Source organism: Cuculus canorus, chromosome 18 (assembly GCF_017976375.1).
Source record: "Cuculus canorus isolate bCucCan1 chromosome 18, bCucCan1.pri, whole genome shotgun sequence".
NCBI lineage: Eukaryota > Metazoa > Chordata > Aves > Cuculiformes > Cuculidae > Cuculus > Cuculus canorus.
Genome location: NC_071418.1, coordinates 3,795,739 through 3,820,308, shown reverse-complemented (window position 1 = coordinate 3,820,308; position 24,570 = coordinate 3,795,739). Strand labels below are relative to the sequence as shown.

Genomic DNA, 24,570 nt, shown 5'->3' with positions numbered 1-24,570 from the left:
ATTTCTAAATTTTGAAAGGGTCAGCATTTGATCCGTGTAGGTTGAATAGATGGAAATAAAAATTACAAAAAAGTAAAGCAAGGGTTTAGATTTGTGTTTCAGAAAATTCTGGTTTTGGGTGCTTAGCCTGTCACTTCAGTAACTTCATTGCATTTCAAATATCATTAGTGTGTTTTGCTTAAATATTTGTAATATAAGTTATTTTACTAGATTATGGTAATTGTAAACTATAATTATCGATATATAATTATATGTGCCATGTGAATAAAATTGTTTACTCTTTAATCTTAATTACAGGCAGCTCTTCTGCTAGAGAATTCAAAATAGGGAGAGGCAACCATTGCAGACTACTTCACTTTTGGAGACAACTAGTGAAGGAACGTGATTTAAAAGAAGCATATGCTAGGTAGAAGTATAGTGCTGAGACACTGAAGATGATCTGAATCCTGTAAATTGTGCAGTTGTGGCAGCAGGAGGCTGTTGCAGATCGATTTATCCTTCCAAATACAGCTACGGAATTTCAGTGGCATAAGGTGGACATTTGCTCTCTTTGTACTGGCTCAAACTTGAAGGTGGAATTTGATTCGGGCATTTGGTTAATATGTAGAAACACTGTGAAGTGTACAGTTTGTGTAAACGTAGTCCATTTTGGGAAACTTCACTGTGAGTAAATTGACATTTTTAGTGGTGAACAGATGCCTCGATTCCGTTTGAAGTCCAGTGAGTCAGGTGGTAGTGGTGCCTAAAGGAGAAGTAACTTCTGCTACTACACCTGGTCCGGAATCCTCTTTTTTTAGATTCAGGCCAAGTAGTACATATTGCATTTTCTACATGAAACAAAAAAAAACACTGCTGGGAGAAGAGATTTCCACAAACGAGAAATTATTCAGAGCAAATCATAAATATTAGTTATCCAGAGTTATTTGAACTATACCAAGATAAATTGAAAAATATTACTGGCAGTAGGCGATGCAGTAATACAAAGTCAAGGAGAGAGCAACAGCATAATTCTGTTGACTGCTCAATTTGGAATTGCACAGAATTTCTTGTTCTAGTTCACTTCTATATATTATTTTATATATATGTTAATGGAATGGACATATGTAGCATCCCAAATCGAAATAACTGTGTAATCATCAATTGTATAGTCTATGCAGGCTTGCACTTCTCTCTTCAATATTTAAATTGGGGTCATTAATTTTTTGAATCTATTTAATTACATTTCAGTTTACATTCTTTCTCACAGATAGTTCTTGGAATTCCCTGGGGACGGCAAAATCCATGACAAATGTCAAATGGAGGGGAAAAAAAGTTGCTGTCAAATCCCAGAGTCTTTAAAATCATTCAAAGTAAAATAAAATCATTTGAACATACAAATATTTGAAGAAACCAAAGTAGGGGGTTTTTTTGTCTTTTTTTTTTTTTTTTTTTTTTTTACCTGCCAGGGAATGTCAAATTCAAGCTGTGGGCAGTGTGCCTTGTGGAAAAGAGAAGATTTTCCTTGAAAGCAAGAAGCTTGAACAGTTGGTTATGTTTATCGTAGGAAAACCTTTTTCAAAATGTGAGGCATTTCTTTGTGTATGTGAAGAGTGTATGTGAAGAGCAGTTGGGTAAACATGATCTGTGAGCTTCAAAAACCTTCACAGAAGTTGAAACTGCTTGTAAGTTGTGTGAGCTTGTATGGGCTGTCAGAACACTGCGGATAATTAGCCATAAAGAAATTGTTGTTATCAGAATTGCAAACAAGTGCAGAGTCCTTATTTGGAGTTCAAAACTGCCTTTCTTCAGCTGTCAGAGCTGCTGGCAAGGGAGGGGCTGATCCACCCATGAGCAGAACACAACAAATTTCAGCTCTGAACAGAGACTCTAACACTTTGACACTGGTCTGTCTAATACTGTTGGCCTGCACTGGGGATTAAAGTTCAGCAGGCACTGAGAGTGCTTCAAGGTTTCCGAGCACCTTGGCAGAGAGCATCCGACTTCTTCGCTGGAGATTGGACCGCTTGGTTTCGTTGGTTTGGTTTTTGGGGGACAGCTTTGTTTTTTAAAGGTAACTGGAGTGTTCGTTGAGATTGCAGTTTGCTCATCTAACAGTAACAGGTTTAAGCACACGTTTGGAATGTCTGAATTTCCAAATCACACGTTGTGATCTTTCCGAGTTTCAGACTTCAAGTTCTGTTCAGCCCAGGTACAGAAGTTGGAAACTGAAAAAGAAACAGCGTAGAAGGATTTGAAATACTGTGTCACCAAGCTGTTCAAGAAAAATATGTCTGGGTACTGTTTCCTTCTAAAATATTCTTCATCTCTGAATACTTTCCCTTTTTAGCTCTGGAAATGAGACTATGTGCAGTGCAGGATTGTTCAGAGCAGTTCAGTGCCTGAAAAGAGAAATGGTTTGAGATGTGGTATGTGATTTACAGTGTGGATTGGGAGTGTTGAGTGGTATGATAAAGTAACCACTGCGTACTCTGAGGCATAACACAAGGCAGTGGACGGATGAAACATGCATTTTATAATGCAGTATGTTTTCCTTATTGTCTAAAATATTGGTCTTACAATTACTTTTTAAATTTCTATGCTTTTTTTACCAAAGCAAACATGAAAATATGGAAATTGATTTATATAGAAGATGAAGGGTGGAGTGAATAATGCAGCCACCTGCTTACATTGTACTTGCACCAAAATGCAATTCTTTATGATGTTACTGTGACATCCTTTGTGTCCTGATAACACAATAACTCCTCTCTGGGGACACCTTATAGCAGCCTTCCAGTACCTGAAGGGTGCCTACAAGGAAGCTGGGGAAGGGCTTTTTTGCAAAGACGTGGAGTGATAGAACGAGGGGAAATGGCTTTAAATTGGAAGGGGGAAGATTTAGACATTAGGAAGAAATTCTTCCCTATGAGTATGGTGAGGTCCTGGCCCAGGTTGCCCAGAACAGTCATGGCCGCCCCATCCCTGGAGGGGTTCAAGGCCAGGTTGGATGGGCCTTGAGCAACGTGATCCAGTGGAGATGTCCCTGCCCATGGCAGGATTTGTAACTGGATGATCTTTAAGGTCCCTTCCAATCCAACCCATTCTTTGATTCTATGATTTATTCTAGACCTCTGATTGTACCAATGTGTTTCCTTTGTGAGACAAAGCATTAGAGAACTTCTGTAACTTTTTAAGAAAACGTTAGGAATGCCTTAGTTTGAGTTTGGTGGGTTTTTTTGCTTCTGTTGGTTTGATGATACAAATACACCAGTGTTTCTCTCCTGTGAAAGAGACAGCAGCAAAGATGGTATACAGGGGGTCTGTTTTTCAATGAAGGATAAAAACAATGCATAGGGTGGTTATAATTTTGTTCTTAGAGTAGAAAATCTGAGCAACTGAGAGGAAATAAGGAATCTCTGCTTCTTTCAGCAGTGTTTCTTCATTCTGGTTTATCTTTTCCTGAAGTTAGGAAGAACTGGTGGGGGGTTGTGGTGGTTTGTCACTCTGTTGTGTGTCGCTTCTGACTAATATAAGTAAACCAGGGTTATCATTCTTGCTGCTTGCTTTCTTCAAGAGCTGTTTCTTTTATGGCTTTGCTGTGTGACAGACACATTTTTCTGCTAGAATTGCAAATGCTGAAAAGAATCCTAGTTTACAGCTCTGCCAGGGTTTTTTTTGTGATATTTGGACTCTGTGAAGACCATTAGTGATTTCAGAATATCTGTTCTGCTTTGTTGTTGTCTGGCATGACCGCCTACCAGGACTGGTCCTACACCGTCCTGCTATGGTGAAAGAAGCATCAGGACCCTAAAGTAATTTAATCTGAGTGTGTGTGTTTGCTTTCAGGGTCTTCTAATTAAACCAGCTTTATGCATATATAATTTTGGATCATGATGATAGAGGAGTTTGGTTTAATCTCAGTGTTTTATGCTGTAAGGATGCTTGCTTTGTGCCTGGTTGTGAAGCTCCTGTTTGTGTGTTTGCCATGATTAACCATTTTGCACTGATCTGTGCAGAGGCATATTGGAAGTCAGTCATACCAGCATTCTTTAGTTTTCCACAGTCAGAACTCAACTAAACTTGGAGATACAGTTTTATGTGCAGACAATGTTGACCATTGTCTGCACATAAATACATTTCATAGATCAGTAATGGAAACATCTGGCAGTTCATCTTCTGTATTGTTTTGGAGTGTTTAATTTGTTGCGTAAGGTTTCATTCTTTAAATTTTGAGAGGAAGAGATGTATCTGGTGTCATCTTGGGTTATTGCTCAGGGACTGATTCCATTTTCTTCTGGAATCATTTGGCAGACTGCTGTGCATCAAGATGTTTCTTACAGGTAGCTTTTCTTTTTGCTGACTAAAATCTTAGTTCTTGATTTTGGACCAAACTGATGCGTTTGTGATTAGTTTATAAGATTGTATAAATTTCATTATGGGTTATTTTCAAACAAAAAGGCAGTAGGATTAAAGAGTGCATCCTGATACTTTAGCTGATGGCTGCAACATAGGTTCATGTAGCTGGACACTTTTAGATACTTGATAGGAAGGTTGAAATAGTTCGTCTGTTGAGCAGTGTCAACTACAGAAATTTCCCTCTTTTGTTTTTCCTTGTGCTTGGCATCAAGGTCAAGGTTAGTGGAATTAAAGGGAAAAAAGTGTAGCATCTCACCTGAGTTACCATCTGAGACCGAATTCATTATGTTCAGTGTCTTCTCCTTTAGGTAGTGAAACGGCTTTTTAGATTAGCTTTTTGTGTTAGGCTTTGTCCTTCCATGATTTTACCTCCGTTTTAGTCTGTTTCTCTCTTCTGCTTTAGTGAAGCATGGATGTGGTTTGAGGGGCTCTGTTTTTTTTATAATAGGAAGTTCATGAAGTACTTTCATAAAACATGGAGTTTAACTTTTGTTTCTGGCTTGTAGGTATCTAGGAGAAATGTTCTAGTTAGAAAGCGATGCACAAAGGTTCTCCTTTGGATTTTAATTTGATGCAAATTCATGTCCTAAGACATCTGCTTGAAATGATCTTTCCTGTATGCTATTGCTGGATAGGAGAATAGCTTGCAGTATTTTAATACAAAATAGCTGTTGTTTGAAGCTTGATTCTTCAAGTTTACAGTTAACATTCCAAGAAGAAATGATAAACTAGTCATGCTGAATAAAAATTAGAAGAATCTGTAAATTAATGTTTTGGCTGAGGGAAGTGTCTGTCTTTTTAACTAATTTAAACAATTAAAAATCTAGACATCGTTTTGAAGAATCACTGGATATATATTATATAGGAAATGCAACTACTCTGAGTGTCTGAAGCAAAACTTCAGATATCTTGTGTGTTTTATTTTCATACTGTTAATTAAAGTATAAGATTTTTAGCTGAATTATCACATGTATATAATTGTGAAGATGTGAATATTTGCAGTAGCTTAGAAAGCTTGACACTGTCATTGCTGATAGATGTTTAAACATGTCGCCCTGTGCATGGCAAAATTCTTACTGTTGTTTTTCATTCCAGGTAGGAGAAGACAAAGAGTTCATCGTCCTCGTTCTCCAATATTGGAAGAAAAAGATATCCCACCCTTGGAGTTTCCTAAATCCTCAGAGGACTTAATGGTGCCTAGTGAGCATATAATGAATGTTATTGCCATCTATGAGGTACTAAGGAACTTTGGCACTGTTTTACGCCTCTCTCCTTTTCGTTTTGAGGACTTCTGTGCTGCTCTGGTAAGTCAAGAGCAGTGCACACTTATGGCAGAGATGCATATAGTGCTTTTAAAAGCAGTTTTACGTGAAGAAGACACTTCAAATACTACCTTTGGACCTGCTGACCTCAAAGATAGTGTTAATTCCACTTTGTATTTCATAGATGGAATGACGTGGCCAGAGGTTCTGCGGGTATATTGTGAGAGTGACAAGGAATACCATCATGTTCTTCCTTATCAAGAGACAGAGGACTATCCTTATGGACCAGTAGAGAATAAGATCAAAGTTCTGCAGTTCTTAGTGGATCAGTTTCTTACAACAAACATTGCACGTGAAGAGTTAATGTCAGAAGGTGTTATTCAGTATGATGATCATTGTAGGGTTTGTCACAAACTTGGGGATTTACTTTGCTGTGAAACTTGTTCAGCTGTGTACCATTTGGAGTGCGTGAAACCCCCTCTTGAGGAGGTACCTGAAGACGAATGGCAGTGTGAGGTCTGCGTAGCACATAAGGTGCCTGGAGTAACTGACTGTGTTGCTGAAATCCAAAAAAATAAACCGTACATTCGACATGAACCTATCGGATATGACAGGCATAGACGAAAATACTGGTTCCTGAACAGAAGGATCATTATGTAAGTAAACTAATAATTTAGTACTTTCTGAGCAATAGTGTGGTATCAAATGTATTTTCAGTATATAAGTTGCTGTTGCCGTCTTAAAATTGTTCTTTCTTCAGATAAGACCATTACTTGGAGTTATGCAAGTGGATTTCTAAAAACCGTGTATTTAATCCATCAATTTTATCCAAAATAAATATCCTCATAATATGTATATAAAAAGGAAAAAAAGCGGGGCCTCCAGAGTAATTGTAATATGCCTGAAACACATGAGTGTGAGGAAGAGAAAGGGAATTTTAATGAGAACTCCTCGGTTTCTGGTAACAGTTAGTGAAAAGTGGTTTAACTCTCTGTGATCACATAGGACAGTGGTTTTGGTAGTCTGTCACCTGCTTAGTGTTTAGCAGTTCGATACTGGCGCTGGTTTGAAGGTCTGCTTTTGAAGCTAAAGCTTTCAGAGGCACTCACAGGTGTTCACTGTGTCTGTTAGCTAGAAATGCAGAAAATGTTGTATGTGAACGTTTATATAGGCATAAAGAAAGTAAAAATGGCAGGTAGTGCCTGTCTTCAAGTGATCTCCAGCTTTGTGTGTTTAACGTGGTTTCCTGTTACTGCTTGGTCTTGAGCTGCTAATGTACTCTGAAGACATTAATGATAATCAAACCCTTGTTAGTGAGGGCATTGTGCCCTGTTTTTACCTGAATAGTTGAATGTGAAATGATAAAAATACATTTTTCACAGGAAAATAGCTAAAGACAGGTCTTTCTTATAGAAGACTGGTTTTATGCAATTGTTCTCATAATGGAGGAGAAATGGTATTTAAGTGAAATTAGTGGTATTGTTAGTTTAGGAAAAACAAGGAGGTTTCACTAGATTTCTTGCAATACAATTTTCCATTCAATCCTATGGAGAAAAGGCACAGGTGGACACCTTGAGAGTTTCATACCAAACAGACTACAATGAAAGTTAAGGTATTAGCCAGTGTCTTTAAATGGGATTGCGAGGAGTGTTGATAGTGTTTCATCTTGCAAACGAGCCACTTCTAAGGACTCAGTTTAGACCTTTAAACTATAGTGCCCTTGCTCGAGTGTATTGTTAGCTGATGCTTAAATTATTGCTGCTCTTTCCTTTGTTCTTCTTTCATAGTTGTGAAAAAAGAGCCCACGTTTGATTACTTTTAATTTCTCCGTGGTATAAATGCCACACAGCAGTGTCATGTGATCTTTTGAAAGATGCAGAGAGTCCATTATACACCTTTTTTTATACTCTGTTTCTCAATCGCATGCTCTGCAGTAGGTGGTTTGTCGTTCAGAGGGTTCAGCAGGATGTGATGGTCAGCCCGAAGCTGTTGATATCCCAATCTTCCCATTGCCTCATACATAATATTCTACCTTCTGTTACCAGAAAAGGAATCAAAAGTTTTATTTTTCACAAAAAGCCTGGTTATGAAGGCCAGGTAACTGATGGTCTTTTTGCTGTAGTTACCTGTGCTTTAATACCTTACAGATATTCTCCTCTGTGTGGAGATTTTGTATCTTTCTTTTCAAAGTCTTGAGGAAAAGTTTGTTCTAAAGATGCTTGTCCCACAGCTCTGCTATACTAGCAAGAAAGATTATATTCTGCGTGCCATCAGAGGTCTGGAAATTAACATAAATCCAGAGAGTGAGTCACTCGGGAGGCAATTTTAAGGTAAATGGGTAGGCTTTTTCCCCCCAGTATGCAGGCAAGTTGGTAATTATTTTTGACTAAACTTATTCTGTGAAACAATTTTTTTCCCAATAAAGTGGAATATTTGATGTTCAGAAGGTTTTGATACAGGCAGTATTTGAACATATTTTAAACTACAATCACAGGTGCTTCTTGAAAACACATGTGAAAGTTTTTTCTCTAGCACATTGATGTTAATTTTTGCTGGACTAGGAAAGACTTCTTCAAAGGTTGAATGTTTCGGGGTTTTTTTAATGATTTTGCATTCCTCTTAGGAGTTCAGGGGGCAAATATTAAATATTTTTTTCAGAAATCGTAAATCGAGTTTTATAAGTGCAAGTTTTGTATCTTAGTTGGAATTTATCTAAAGAGAAAATACACCAGTATTCCATTTCAAATCAAAATAAATGAGAATTGTAAACAATGCCACAAAAGGAACATTTTTATTGGATTTTCCATTGTATTTTTTTTTGTTACGGATTTAAATATTTCAGAATGTAAATAGAGAAGTTTTCTTTATGTTTACAAAGACAAGAAGAAATGCAGTTCATCCATTAATTGTTCCTTGACTTTCTTTCAAATTCTCATGCGGATCATGTAGGTTGAAAGATTCTTTCCCTGCTGGTCTGTGTCTTCCCTGTTGCCGTTAAATATCAGGCTTTCTGCCAGTGCAGGTGTACCTGTGCATGCTCTCAGACCAAGTTCTTTCTGAAGCGTGTGGTTTGGATTAAAAGTTCCTGATGGCATCAGAATAAAAACCAGGCAGTTGTTGTGGTGATCTGCCGCAGCAGTGAGAGATGTGCATAGTCAGTCAGTTCCGCTAGACTTTTCACAGAACTTTGACATCATTAAATTTATGCATAATGTGCCTTAGAACTTTATGCGGAAGCCATTTCATAAGCGGGCAAAACTATTTCACTACACAACTAAATTCCAGACAAATATAACTTTAATAATTCACATAGATATTAAACTCTGTGCTTTGTTTTTAACGTCTTTTAGACCCAGTAAGCATGCTGATTGCAAACCCAACCATTTAACTTATATGTACTGAACAAGATCAAACCATGCCTGGTATATTGAATAACTGAAGGATAACTTAAAGGATGACTGACAAGTGTTAAAAGCTGAGATTTGTGAAATGATATTACCGGAGTGTATTCACCAGTGCCACAGGTTCAAATCTGTCAGAGGAAACTGATAGATTTAAAAATAATCTGTGGAAACATGGATTTGAAATCTTGCCCAGGGAGATTAGAGAAACAAAATCCTGAATTCTTGCGCTTTTTTGTGGTTTTTTTCAAGGGAGTTTTTAGGGCTTTTTACTGCATCTCCTCTCTCCCTTTATAAATGTTACAAATCCACCATACCACTGCTTTTCCCATCTTTTTCAAGGGCACTGTAGACGTGTTGTTCAGTGATTCTTTTATTTCCATGCTCATCGCTTGCTGAGGGTAATAAGCCTCGCATAAGCCTGTCATTGTGGTTTTGTTTCTCTTTTTCACCTCTTCTGTTTTACAAAGCTGGAAAAGTGGACACTGAGGAGGCCTCTCGTAGATCCCCGTGAGTAAATATCAGCTAGGTTTAAAAGAAGGGCAGGAGATAATTAATTCCTGAGTTTTAGTTTCAAGCTGTTATCAAAGCTAGGATGCTGTGTCCGAGTCAGTTGCATTTGTTTGGCTTTTGAAGGTTATTTCTGCAGGGTTACAAGGCAGGAAACTTAGGACTTGGACTTGTTCTCCTAGGAAGCTGCAGCAGTATTTTAACAAGTTATCTTTGTAGAACTATTGAGATGCCTTGGATTTGTCAGATGTCTATGAAAGAACATAATGAAACATTGTTTGGCTTTTGTTTTGGTAGCAGAAATGAGACACAAAATGTTATTCCTGACTTGTATTTATCTTCCTTGATGGTCAAAACCAGTTCAATTTTTTTCTCCGCAACATTTGTCGTGTTGTTTATATTCTTAGCGGGTCCTTCTCTACTTTCTCCAATTAAGAAGGTTTTGAATCTTCATTTGAATAGAGCACTTTAAAAAACTTGCTGAATTATTCAGTTAGCGCATAATTCAGGAAGGGGTGTATCTACTGTGCTGTTACTTTATTTGAAAGTCTCTAGGATCTTCTGTGTTGGCATTTTTATCAGTCTTTAAACCTGCCCCCAGAGCCTGCCGCTGAAAAGTTCTGGGCAGCGAAGGAGGCTTAAAGTGGTAGGAAACACTCGTGTGATTCTTTCCTCCCATGCACGGCCTCGCTTAATGCCAGTGACTCAGCCGAGTCCCCTGGGGACCAAGCAGACCCATCCAGCACCGCGCTGGCAAATCTTGTCAACAGAAACACTGGAACTGGCCCTTGCAGCCTCCCATCTTATTGTTATGACAGCCTCTTTGGTTTGTTCAAAGGGTAAAAGGAGGGTCCCTTTAGCTGATGCAAGAAGGTGTTCAGGGAAAGTTAATTTAACGCTTTTAATTGTTAATTTAAATCTTAATGAACTTTGCCAAACAGGATTGCATAGAATGATTTCTACTGTAGTTCTTTGACTGTTAGTGAGTTGGTAATGAGCACTCCAGGGCTTCCACTGGCATACAGCTGCATCTTGAAAAGAAGTCTGACTTTGTGTAAGTGTATATAAAGCAAGCTTGTGCCTTTTGATGTTCTGTCTGTTCTTTTGTCAAGAAAAAACATTAATTCCTGAAATTCTGTTATTAAGGTTGTGATGGCCTTCAATTCAAGAGCAATTCTATGTTCATAACCCTATATAAATGAAATAGAAGGGATATAAAATACCCTTGGATAACCTCATTGTTTCTAGAATGTTATCTGAGCGGTTCTTTAATTAAACTCATTGTTTCTGAGCAGTTCTTTAATGGGCAGGACTCAATCACACATGGAAAGCTGAGCTCTAGGTGCCTTCTGTGGTCTGGTGTCTGGATGCCTCACAACATGCTCCTGGGTTTTATTGCCCTATAATACACCACACCTTTACTGGTACTGATGGGTTTTTTGTGAGTTATATAGGGACATTGAAGATAACAGCTAATTGCTTTTCAGTCCAGTGGAACTTTGTGACACTGGAATAGGAAGAACTGTCAGGAAAGGAAAAACTGGGTGATGCTTGGGATTTCCAGGTGACACATACACATCCTGGATGCATTAGCATTGTTGTAGCAGTTTGAGATTTGCTAAATGAGGGAAGAAAGTGGAAAAAGAAGAAGTCCCTTGATTGATTACTATCCAAATTTAAGCCAGATGTACAAGCCTCTGTGCCTGAGCTGCCTTGGCCAGCGGGTGCTAGCACAGCCTTCCTTCATGGAATGGAAAGACTATATAAAGCTTTTGTGTTGTTGCGTATCTAGGTCACGTAAGAAAATGTATAAATGGCATATCTGTCTCACAAATAATTGTGTAATGAGCTAGGGATTCAAAATGAAATGTTAAAGTTCCCTTTTTGGTAGGCTAAGAAATAATTAAAGCATAAACTTAGCAACAGCATTATGTTCTGCGGTTGTGTTTGTGAGGCACAGAGCAGCCAGCCTCACAGCTGCTGCTGTGCAAGTGTCTTGCTCTCACCACTTCCATTGGATGTTTGCCAGGGAAGGTTCAGAAGGCATACTTTCCCTGACGTTTTTAGTTAAGCATTGTGTGTCATTCTTCTCTTTCCTCTGGCTGTACAAAGGTGTATTACAGAATCATAGAATAGTTTGGGTTGGAAGGGACCTTAAAGATCATCTAGTTCCAACCCCCCCCTCCCATGGGCAGGGACATCCCACTGGCTCAGGCTGCCCAAGGCCCATCCAACCTGGCCTGAAACACCTCCAGGGATGGGGAAGCCACAACTTTCCTTGGCAACCTGTGCCAGTGTCTCACCACTCGCATGGTGAAGAAATTCTTCCTAATATCTAATCTAAATCTGCCCCTCTCCAGTTTATACCTGCTCCCCCTCATCCTATCACCACAAGCCTTTATGAACAGCCCCTCTCCAGCTTTCTTGCAGCCCCTTCAGGTACTGGAAGGTCACTATAAGATCTCCTCGGAGCCTTGTCTTCTCCAGGCTGAACAAACCCAACTCTCTCAGCCTGTCCTTGTAGGGAAGGTGCTCCAGCCCTCCGATCGTCTTTATAGCCTCCTCTGGACCCGTTCCAACAACTCTGTCTCCTTCTTACGTTGAGGATTCCAGAACTGGACACAGTACTCCAGATTATTGCCTTCTTATCTCCTCTTCCATCTTAGTTTTTGGGTGTTTTCCTTTATCTTCCTTTTCTGTTGCTTTTGTTACAAACAATAGTAAAGGTGCTGCCATTCCTGTTATGAGTAAATAGCTTCCTTAGTTCAGCAGAAATGTGGTTTAAATAATAATTTTTCTTTAACTTGGAAGTCTACAGAATATTCCATGAAGTGCAGTGATTTCAGCTGTTACTTTTTGGTGTGTTGTATGTGGACAGCCTTCCTGAAATGAGCTGTTTTCTAAGAAAACTTGTCAAACTAACCATGTGAACTTGTTAAAACTAACGGAAGATTACTGGTAGCTTGGAGGAGTAAATGGGTAAAGGAGAATTAGTTGCTTTTTTTGAGCAAAGGCCTTTGGAGAGAAGTGGTGGTGTTTCTTTGCAATACACCAGATTTTATCATCAAAGCCAAAAGTCTGTTTTGTAGTCATGGTTGTGACAAATCAGTAGTAGAATTTTGAGTAATGTTACTAACTTCATAACCACTTTATTTTAGTAGTATTCTGATTGAGTTGTGAATATTACAGTTGTTTGTTAAATAGAACGTGGAAAATAGCAAGTAGTTGACAATCAAGTTGCCTTGTGGTTGCGTAGCTTCTGAATGTGTGAGGCCAGTTTTCTCTGTCTTTCCTGTGTGAGGGAGGCAGGCAGTGGAGTGGAGCTCACAACAAACCATATGAGGAGTAGAGCTTCCCAACTGCAGACATCTTTCAGTCTCTAGGGATGCTTCAGTTTAGGATTGATCATTAGTGAGCCATAGGCCTGTAATGCTTTTAAGGGGAGTGCAAGTGTGGCAATGGTTGAGCTCCTCTTCCAGATAACCAGGCAGAAAAAATCATCTTGTCACTCCACACAGTGTTGATGGTATTGAGAGTACAGGGGTGTGCTGTGGAAACAAGTGGTCCTGCCCCCCAGCTGCCATGAGTCTGGCTGCTGCTGCTGCTGAACAGGTCCTAACAAGCCAGGTTGAAATCAATCAGCCTCCTTCTTCTTGATGTGCTCCAGTGTTCCAGGAGAGTCTGTTACCCAAGGTATTTATGGAGCTTGCTTGGATCTGGTGACCCTGTTGAGGTGCTTTAGATACTGTGGTCTTCCAGCAGTTCTGTCGAGGCTTATGGTGTCATGGAGTGCCCGGGATAAACAATGTGGGAATCCCTTGATCTGTTCAAAGGATGGTGTTACGATTCTTTATCCCTTACACGTGTGCTCTTAGGTGAATGCCATAGAGATGCTAATATAGAATATTTCATTAATGTGACGTTCCACACTTTGAATTTCCTAACTTTATTTCCTGAATACGCACCCAGAAACGCTGCCCTTTATGGATTCCAGAGCCAAACCCTCTTTCATTGCAAATTGTTTGAGACTTAGTAATGGATTACTGGTTACAGTAATAGCGACTATAGTGAGAATAAACCTAGTTGCCAGATTGGACAAACCAGTTTTCGGGAGAGTCTTCAAAAGCTTTCCTGAGGAATTTGTCATGAGAACTTCTGAGGGGATGGAGAAAGGGAGGGAAGTGAGAAAAGAGTGTTTGGGTACTAAACTGGATGCGTATGACTTGTCCTCACATGATTTGTTTCTCCACACTTGGGTATTGGCATTAAGTGGTTCTCTGCAAAAAAAGGAGGCTGATAGTAATTTTTGTCATTTATCCAGACATTTTAAAATTAATATTTTTTTAAATACTCTTTCAGAGAGGAAGATTCTGAAAGTGAGAAGGATAAGAAAGTCTGGTACTATAGCACAAAGATACAGCTGGCAGAGTTAATTGAATGCCTGGACAAAGATTACTGGGAAGCTGACCTATGCAAAACTCTGGAAGAAATGCGTGACGAAATTCATCGGCACATGGACGTGACAGAAGACCTTACTAATAAAGCAAGGGGCAACAACAAGTCTTTCCTTTCTGCAGCAAATGGTAAGAATATGTTGTTTAATGGGAACAGATGTTGCACTTTGAATGAAATACTGGTTTATATTTATCTTGTTATAAGAAGTTTATAGAAGTTGATGGAGAAGCATCATGCAGGTGTATCAGCATGGCTGTGTTGTGCTGACTTCTTGTAGGACTATGTATCATGTATTCCAGGACGTCCTGAATGATTCAGAATCTTGATATGCTTAGGGTGTGCCAGATTGTGATCATTCCAGGTGGAGCTGTGTTAACTGTCGAAGGGTTCTGGATGTACTGTCTTTTATATATAGATATATATATACACACTCCTCATAAACATTTTACGGTCCAATGGGAGTTGGAGTAGCAAAAATATTAGAGCTCCAGTATTATGGAAAGTGTGGAAAAGGGCATATCTCCTCTGCAGTTCCCCACCAGCTTAATTTCTCTACCTTGGAGCAACGAATAGCAATATAAATCTCTGGAGGTCTGAAATTTGGTTCTCGGGAAGATTAGATATTTGGGTCTAAAAATTTATTTAAGTACTCACTAAGTGCACAACTCTGAGGAATCAATAGTTTGATCTTTGGAATTACTTCTTGTAGGTGGGGAAAAAGTAGTAAGAAGTCGGATGTTACCTTTTGTCTCATTGGAAAGATGCAGTGTTTATGTCATGGTTTTTCTGCTCTGAGGCTCTGTAGGTGGTGGTGGTTCATTGTTTATTGATGACAACGTAACCTCTGTTGCAGATGAAATTTTGGACATTATCAGAGCAAGAAAAGGGGAAATAGTGGAGGATAGAACCACAGCAGATGATGAAGCAGAAAAGGCCAAAAGTGACGTTGATAATGACCAGACAGATGCTGAGAGAAGCAAGGAAGAATCAGGAGACCAAGACAAAATTGAGGAAACTGCTAGTGAGCAAGATGCAGAAAAAGTGAAAACAGAAGGTAAAGAAACTGCAACTTTAACAGCTGCATTTAAGTGAAGTGAATCTTTAAGTAAGATCCTCACATTTCTTCACGTGTTACTGTGTTTGGGGTTTTCTGTGTGATTGTCCAAGTTATTTAAGTAATAGGTGATTTTTGTCAGTTCCTTTGTGGTTGTATATTGTATTTATTTTTCTTGTTAAGTAATTTCACCAATTTTCCTACTTTTCAACATAAATACAGCTACCTTGGCTTGAGGTACACATGGTACTTAGAGGATCAATACATTTGTAGTAAGCAATATTGCAGCATTTCTAACATTGTTTTCCCCATCAGGTTTAGTTTTTGCTTTGATTCTGAGACAATGCTATCTCACAGGGAAAGTAAAAGGAAAGGAAAAAACTTGATGTTTTTCAGCATTATCAGGCAGATAGAGCTGCCAAAGCTGCTTGCTATGGATGATGCCAAATGACATCCTAAGATACTAAAGAATATCCCTAAAGTTTTGTTGTGCGTTTTACTATAGAGGCAACAGTCGTTGGGAATAAAAGTAACTCTGTGGCATCAAGCACTGACGACAACCACCCAAATCCTTCTGCAGGAGAGTCTAGTTGCTCTGAAGGGAAGAACGCAATGGGGTGTCAGTCAGAAACCCTTGAGAGCAACAACGTGGCAGAGAAGAAGGTGGCATCAGAGCTCCCTCAGGAACTCTCAGGTACAGAAGGCACTGTTACCAATGCCTCTGTAATTTGGGGAATCTGTTACGGTTTCTATCCGGTTTGTCCACTAAAACCATTCACAGCGTACATCACCCATGCCGTTTGCTTGCAGTGCCATCCTTTGCTGCTACGTTGTCATTAACATTTCAAAGTTAATTTTCTTGCAACTAGTGCTTGAAATTTATGGTCCTCTGTGACATTAGCATTTGTTTCCATGCCTTCCAAAGATGACTGTGACTAAGCTTTTTATGTCTATTTTCTGTATATTTTATTTTTCCATAGTGATCCATAATGATTGTTAGCATCTTATCAAATTTTATGTCAAATTCTAATTTGCTGCTGGCTTATTATTTTAACCTCTCATTTACATATAAATTACTAACAAAGTATTTTCATTGACGAATAAACCATTGCACTGAAATGTCGAGACTAAATTGTCATGCTAGGAGATGCAAACATACTTCAGAATTATACGAACAGGGGTCATTGTTGTGTTTTAACGTGTCTTATTCTGCCATGTCAGTGAATCGAAAGTATTAATTAATATATATTAATTCTAAAAAACGCTGAACTTGAGATTCAGGAATACATGGGACTTCATTAGGTGTAATGTAAATGATCAATGTACTATTTTAGAATTACTTCCTATTATATTAAGAGTTATTATGTTCTAATGCAAGCTTTACTACGTAAACAAATGTTATTCTAAACAGCTGGTTACTGTTAAAATGATGAGTTTTATTTTCAGTTCTTAAAAATGTGGGAATACTCTAATCTGTAATGTAGCCATCCTCAGCATGTTATGTTATGTTATAAGAAGTGGTGGTAAACATTTTCTCTCTTCCTGAAATAGCTCTCCATTCAGATACAGATTGCAGTTCTTGGTCTTGGAAATGTAAATGCATCCAAACCTTGTAATTAACTTTGTTAATATGAGAAAAAAAAATGAAGGTTCAGATTACTCTGTAATCTGGAAGCCTGATAATAGTTTTTTAATATAGAAAATGTCCTAGTGTGTGGGCTAAAAAGCATACATTTTAGGTATCTGACCAAATTTTTGCCTTTTCGCATAATTTTTATTCCTTTTTAAAGTTAAAATAGAAGTATAGAGATTTAATGGCAAAGATACATATTCTTTAACTTTGTTCCAGGCACATCTATGGGTTTGTATTTTATTTTAAATGTGTGCTTAAATATTCATAGTTATTTCTTTATTGTACTTGCATAGGTACTTTTATCCTTCCAGAGTTTCCAGCTTGTTTTGAAATCAGTGGGCTTATTTTGTAAAGAAGTGTGTATGTATGTGTAGAGGGTTCTTCCTGAAGTCTAATTTTTTCATAGTGATACTCATGTTCCTGTTATGAAATAGTGGTTTGAGACTCGTTTCAGAGAGAGGTACTGAACCTGTGTCAGTGAGGCAGCTGCCTCCAAATGGGGGTGAAAATAAGGGTAAAATGCAAAGCTAGAGGAGAATGTGTCTGTCACCATCCTTGTTAAATGTGATTTGGATACGAGTCAGTGAAGAGTTCAGTTTGGGTGCTTCCACTCAACTCCAAACAGCAGGCACCACAAATGGCTTTATTTTAACTCAGAGAAAAAGGGAAATGAATCGAATGGTGGTGATCACACACTTGGCAATGTCAGAAATCAAGATGTGTTCAGGTTAGGGATCTTAGAAGAATCCCAGAGTATTTACCGAGTTCTTTCTGCCGGGAGTGGGTATTTCATAAAAAGGAGGTTTTGTTCTGTCACCTTTCTTAGGAACAACAGAATCCCTGATGTTTTGGAAGAATTCCAGAAACATAAAAACCTTGTGTTCTTTAAACAGCAAAGCTGCGTCTGTTTTGCACAAAATCAGGAAGATGTTGTTGTGAGGGATGGTGGCCTGTTCTCGCTGGGAAGCTGGAGTGATTTATTTCTATGTCACTATACTAGAAAGAGTAGAAAAAAAATGGCAGTGGTCCCATTTAAAAGAAAAACTAAAAATGAAGTTATTGTTTTGTAGAAGAAACTGGTCAGATGATCCCTTGCAACAGCAGCAGCGCATCCACTGCACCTCTGCAGTCAGATGTTGACAACAGCTGTAGTAGTGAGTTGGGCTCGGGGCAGAATGACTCCATTAAGACACCTGATGATGCTGAAAATGCAGAGAGGGGATCCCAGACTTCAGAAGACATAGGTAATAATTACAGTAGCGTCTGTAACTTTCATTTCATCTGTCTTTTCTTCTTTGCTTTATAACTCCCATACATCAGTAAAAAACTTCCGTTTTTAAAGTTTGTTTTAAAAGCTTTTTTTTTTCCTGGGCAGGAGAGAAATCTAATGGTGAAAGAAGTGATTCTCCAGGTGCAGGAAAAGGCACGTCAGGTTCAACGCGAATGCTCACAAGACTACGAAATCCTGATAGCAAATTGTGCCAGATGAAAAGCCAGCAGGTTGCTGCTGCAGCACAAGAAGCAAATAAGTTACATAAAGAAAGCAGAGAGGTTTGTGCATATCTTGGAAAACTCCAAGAAGTATGAAAACTGTTTTTGAAAACTGATAGTCTTTTTAAAAGTAAAGCGATTTTTGAAAAATGTGGAGGTACTTAAAAATTAGAAGTACTAATAATAAATCAGCAAATGGTGCAGTTCTAATATCACAGTAAATTCTCTTCTCTTTTGCTCTTGCTCTCTTAGTTGCTGTCTAGAGTGGTGTGGCAGTGACCCAGCACAACTGCTTTCCTTTAATGTGTTCATCATAAAAGTTACTGGTTTACTGTGTAGCCAGTAATAAATTATATGTGTTTTCTCCCACTTTTGTATTCAAATGTCTCAGAGCTGGTTTGCCTAAACTAGAACTTTACAGTGGTGGGTGTTTGGTAATTGAGTAGTTAGGTCATAGCCACATTTCTAGTTCATAACAAATCTGTGCTGGCAGAGCAGGAGCATTTAACGACAATCAGTTCAGAATTGTAATACTGTTTGATGCAGACCAAGTGAAATCTCTCTCAAATGTCTGCCGGGGGTATACATTTTTTGTATGGCTGTGTAGGTGGCTGTTTTCTGTTTTGTTCACAGAAAACTTACTCAGGTGTTTTAAGCTCTTTTCACAAGGCTGGCTGCCTCAGTAGCCGTGATTCAAAGGAGCAGAACAGGTTCCTGTTTGACTTCCTGTGGAGCCTGAGTGGCAGTGTTTTTTAACGTTAAAAGTTGATCTTTGTGAACATCTTAACTCTGTATACAATCAGTGATGAAGTACTTAGGTTTAGTATGTCAGATAAACAATTATTTGCTTCTACAAACAGCTGCAAGGTTTTTTTTTTTTTTGTTATTTTAGATAGACAGTTGAAGCCTAAATCATAAATAACTGAACAGAAATATTTGAAACTTAAGTGAAGCTTTAAAACCGTTCTGTCTTTCTTTCCCAAGGTTCTGGTGGTCAACTCTCAAGGTGAAGTCTCCCGACCGATCGTGAAGAAGGAAGTTGTGATCAAAGGAAATCTCAACAATTATTTCAAATTAGGGCAAGAGGGGAAGTATCGCGTTTATCATAATCAGTACGCCACTAATTCATTTGCATTGAACAAGCACCAGCACAGAGAGGACCATGACAAGAGACGACACCTCTCGCATAAATTCTGTCTGACTCCTGCTGGCGAGTTCAAATGGAATGGGTCTGTACATGGGTCCAAAGTTCTTACCATATCCACTTTGAGGCTAACTATTATTCAGCTAGAAAACAATATCCCGGCATCATTCCTTCACCCTAACTGGGCTTCCCACAGGTAAATTGATAAATGAAAATATGTATTATCTTGTTTTACTTGTATTTTTGCTAACAGTCTTAATAAGCAATGGTCTTTATTTTTTTCAAATGGGTCATTTCCAAGCCCTCTGCTTCAGTATGTTAAAATGTAGGATAACGTGTTTGTGTTTTGTGAGGGATAACTAAAAGGATTGTGTATTTGAGTAAAGTATTAAAATACAGGAAGGTCTATCCTACCATTAAATCTTGTTAACTTAGCATGTTGTATCAGTGCATGTATATGTTTCAGGTTTTTATCTCTTTTCCAATTTAGGTCTAACTGGATTAAGGCTGTTCAGATGTGCAGCAAACCCAGAGAATTTGCACTAGCACTGGCTATATTGGAATGTGCAATTAAACCGGTTGTCATGCTGCCAATCTGGCGGGAATCGTTGGGGCACACTAGGTAAAATAAATAAACATAAACCCCTTTTGGATATGAAAACTTTACTTGGTTTTACATTACTGGTTTCTCTGAGGCTGTAAGAGTTATGTTTAAATTTAGTCAGTCATTCAGCACTTTAAGTGTTTTTCTCAATCAGAAACACTGAAAAATACATGACAAGATTTTTAGAGTGTCATTGCTCCTGCAATGAAAGTTTGTTTTCATTATCTGAGTCACAGTCTTAAAGTGATAAAACTTTCAGAGACTAGAAGAGTAAATCTCAACACACTTAATTCAGTGGTGTCTGTCTTTTCCCTCCCTGTGTCATAGAGCAGAAACAAAAGGTGTCTTCTGGCAGGCACAGTTGCAGGCAGCTGTTTCCCTTGCTGGGATGGCCAAAAAAAAGCAGTGTTCCTGTTGCAAGTAGCACATATAACCTTATACTGGGCTTTCCTCTTATCCTCAGATACTTGAAATTATTCAAAGGGGTAGTAGGTGCTGCTGTTTGACTTCTTATATTTCCTTAAAAGAACTAGGACTTCAGTGTACTTAAATCTGTGTGTATTAGATTGCGCAGAATGACAGCACTAGAGAGAGAAGAAAAAGACAAAGTGAAAAAAAAAGAGAGAAAGCAAGAAGAAGAAGAAACAATGCAGCAAGCTACGTGGGTGAAATATACATTTCCTGTCAAACATCAGGTAATTTTTCTTTTTGTATGAAGAACAAAAAAAAATACATTTAATTTCTTACTCTTTTTCTGGTTTTATTTTAAACTTTAAAGTTTAATTATCAATGTATCTATCTTTAATTTTAGATAGTATTTTTTCCTTGCAAAGTACTTCAAATTGCTTGAAAAAGTCTGTAAATTGAAGGGGTTTCGTTTTAAAAATCATGTTAGGTTTTTAAATTAATCTGTACATGAATAATGCAGCAAATAGCACCGTTAAAACTACTATTTTAATAATATTTAACAGGTTTGGAAGCAAAAAGGAGAGGAATATAGAGTAACGGGTTATGGTGGCTGGAGCTGGATTAGTAAAACACATGTCCACAGGTTCATGCCCAAACTGCCTGGAAATACTAACGCGAATTACAGAAAATTGCTACCAAGTAAGTGTCTGCATTGCTTACGGTGTTTAAAATTATTAAGATATTGCTTCTCATTGCTTATTCAGTTATTCAGTAGTTATCTGCATGCAATATTTCTTAAGTAGACTTTGTTGCAAATAGTGTTTCAGAAGAGCTTTTGTGGATTTCTGCTAATCTTTGTCAATACAACCAGTTCAGCTATCGTAGACATTTCTTAGCTACATTGATTTGTTTTCAGTTATGAAGTTTAGAGCTTTTTACAGCCTTATTTATATTAAAGGTAGATAAATATTACATAGATAATCACAAGCAACATTTAAAGTATTGGTGTACACACACCTCTTTCCCTGCTGTGGTGGTGTGGCTTTTGAGAAAAGCTGAACATGGACTCCAGAAAAAATAACGTAAATGAAACATTTTTATCTCTGCTGGGCTTTTAGATAATTTTTTTTTTTTTAGTTCAGTATTGCACTGAGCTTAATCTATGATGTCACCATTGTGTATTTATTTCTCTTGCTGAATTTCAGTAATGGTGTGAGTGATTTGAGAGGTAAACTAACATACCTTAAAATGTAACAGGGTATAAAAGATATTCTTAATAATTCTAACCATGTATTTGTTAATAGCAAAGAGCGAAGATGAAAAATGCAACTTGGATAAACGAAAAGGTCCAATTAAGGTAAAAACAGAGAAAGATAAAACAAAGGAATCACATGATATGCAAGCAAAAGACAAAGCAGATGTTTCGGAAACCTTGGAGAAAGTACGAGTGAAAGAAGAGTCGCGTGAAGAAAAAGTAGAAGTCAATACAATTTCTGAAAACGTAGATCCTGCAAAAGGCAAAGGTGATTTACTCAGTTATTGTAAAACTAGCAATTCATTACAATATTGTAGAAGCACAGGACCTCAGAAATAGCTATTGAAAAGCTGTGTAATGGGTTTTGTGAAGCCATTTAAAATGTGTCAGTTAAATGATTGCTTGTTATCCTTGTAGTAGCATCTGCAGTTTTTGTTCCTTTCTTCTTGGAATCTATTAATATGCTAAAATATCCATTTGTTTCCTAGTACTTCCTGTAAAAATACAGTTTGGTATTCGTTGTTAGGGGAGTTCACTGATTGAGAGTTGTTATTTCTTTTCACAGCGGACAAAGACGTGGATGGTGAAAATGATAAAGTCGTAAAGGAAGAACCTATGGATGTAGATGATGTAAAAACTGAATCCCCCATAAAAGATGAGGATAGTCATTGTAAGCTGGATATAATCAACGTCAGTGAGGGATTTCATTTAAGGACTTGCTACAAAAGGAAAGTAAAATCATCAAAATTAGATGGACTACTTGAGAGGCGAATAAAACAATTTACACTGGAAGAAAAACAACGCCTAGAAAGGATAAAACTGGAGGCTAGTGCTAAAACAATAGGCATTCAGTCTGCAAGCCCCCATAAAAACATAGATGAGCTACAAATGAGAAAAATAAAACAAGGAAGCCAGCTTGACATGTCGTCCCAAGATCAAACCTGTGTTGTAGATAAGACCCAAACCGGAGATGGAGCACAGGACTGCTTGCCCATCAGCAGCATCTGTGGTACCAAAAGTGGTGACGCGGATGAGTCCTCTCTGTCTTTGACAAACAGGCTGTCAAAAAGAGAAGGCCAGCTACTGGATGAAGACTCGCCTCAATCCTCTGAAGGTGAAAGCAGCATTCATAATGATCAGAAAGAAGACAACCCTGAACCTGTGACTGCTGATAAACGTCAAGGACAAGAGGTTGTTGGAGAGTCTGAGAGTTCCTTTGTGGATGACTTGAAACAAAGAAATACAGAAGGTAGAATCAAATGGGATGTTTCAGAAACAAGTGAAAAACTGCCTATTACCAGAGTATCTCAGCTGGGGACTGCTGAGAGCAGCTGTAGAAAAGGTGCTCTGAGCGCTCTTGAAGAAAATGATTCAGAAGGGAATTCTGAACAGCAGAGCAAAGATCCAGCAAACAATTGTATGATAAAAAGCCATATTGAACCAATGTCCTCTCAAGAAAGTGAAATGGAGGAAGAAATTGCTCCAGGAAAGACTGAAACTAAATCTGAAAACAAGATTATATTTCAGCAAAAATCATTTAATAAAGATCTAGAACCATTTAAAACAGAGCTAATTTCTGGAAGAAATCTTGAAAGCCAAACTCCAGAACACATGGATGAGGTAGAAGTTGATGAGGATTTACGGAGCTCTAAAGTAACTGAGGCTAATGGTCAAAAGAAAGGTCGGGAACTGAAGGTGGAGACAAGTACCATAAACAAATATCATGATCAGACAAATAATGGTACTGACAAAAAGAATAAAGGTGAAGAAACTGAGACAGACTTGGGAAAAGAAAAATCAGCATTTCAAATTAATGGAAAAGACAATGACATTAAAGTATTACCAAATGATGACCACTTAGTTAAAGATCCCTGTGAAGCTAAGGCAGGTGGTGATATTGAACCAAAAATTAATAATATTAATAAATCCATTCCAGAACATGAAATAAAACCTTTGGCTTTGAAGGAATCTTCAGTAAAACCATTCATGAATGGTGACATTGTGACAGAGGAAACAAAGGACAAAAATAATGTGGACCCAAAGTCACATCTGCAGAGTTCGCCGGAGTTTGAGTCTGGAGAGAGTCTTCAGCCACCAGATGAAGTTCCCAAATATATGCAAAAAGCTGAAGAAAAACAGCTTTCTCCTGAGAGATCTGCTTTTGTTGGCACTGCGTCTGTGCCAACACATACTATGTGTAAAGAAAATAGTCTGAATAGTGAAACAGAATCTATGGAAACTGAAGCAATTGAGGAAAAGAAAGTTGCTCCATCGCCTGTAACCTCGTGTGAGGAATCTAGCCTGAGTAGTGACTTTGCTGATCAGAACGGTGTACAGACATATAAAATGGAAAATATTAATGGAGAGAGTAAAATAAAAACTGTTATTACTGAAGTGACTACGACAACATCAACTGTGTCTACAGAATCCAAAACTGTGTTTAAAGTTGCAGAGACTGTAGCCTCTAATGATGAGAAAACCACAGTGGTGTCATCTACAGAAAACTGTGCCATATCCACCGTCACGACCACCACCACTGTGACTAAGCTGACCACTCCAGCTACAGACAGCAACGCTGATGTCATTTCTGTGCAAGAACATAGTAAAACAGTGGTGACAACAACAGTAACCGATTCACTGACCACCCCAGAAGGCACACTGGTGACTTCCATGACTGTCAGCAAAGAGTATTCCACAAAAGACAAAGTGAAGTTAATGAAATTTGCAAAACCCAAAAAAACTCGTTCTGGAACTGCCTTACCATCTTACAGAAAATTTGTTACCAAAAGCAGTAAGAAAAGCATATTTGTTTTACCTAATGATGACTTAAAAAAGCTGGCCAGAAAAGGAGGGATCAGAGAAGTTCCCTATTTCAATTACAATGCGAAGCCTGCCTTGGATATCTGGCCCTATCCATCCCCAAGGCCAACTTTTGGGATCACTTGGAGGTAAATCCTGTAC

General features: G+C 38.2%; 1 protein-coding gene across 12 annotated transcripts in view; it reads left to right on the top strand.

Moving 5' to 3' along the window:
- BPTF (bromodomain PHD finger transcription factor) overlaps nt 1-24,570 on the top strand; it is a 53,473-nt gene that overhangs the window by 6,906 nt on the left and 21,997 nt on the right. For 9 of the 12 annotated variants that reach the window (XM_054082906.1, XM_054082908.1, XM_054082905.1 and 6 more), the window contains exons 2-13: nt 5,488-6,310; nt 13,925-14,148; nt 14,874-15,074; nt 15,580-15,768; nt 17,778-17,951; nt 18,083-18,258; nt 19,183-19,538; nt 19,833-19,964; nt 20,512-20,641; nt 20,918-21,053; nt 21,659-21,877; nt 22,175-24,557. In XM_054082906.1, coding sequence (XP_053938881.1) covers nt 5,488-6,310; nt 13,925-14,148; nt 14,874-15,074; nt 15,580-15,768; nt 17,778-17,951; nt 18,083-18,258; nt 19,183-19,538; nt 19,833-19,964; nt 20,512-20,641; nt 20,918-21,053; nt 21,659-21,877; nt 22,175-24,557 — 5,143 coding nt within the window. Of the gene's footprint in view, nt 1-5,487; nt 6,311-13,924; nt 14,149-14,873; nt 15,075-15,579; nt 15,769-17,777; nt 17,952-18,082; nt 18,259-19,182; nt 19,539-19,832; nt 19,965-20,511; nt 20,642-20,917; nt 21,054-21,658; nt 21,878-22,174; nt 24,558-24,570 lie in introns of those variants that run through there. The other 3 variants (XM_054082916.1, XM_054082907.1, XM_054082911.1) reach the window with 3 other exon arrangements.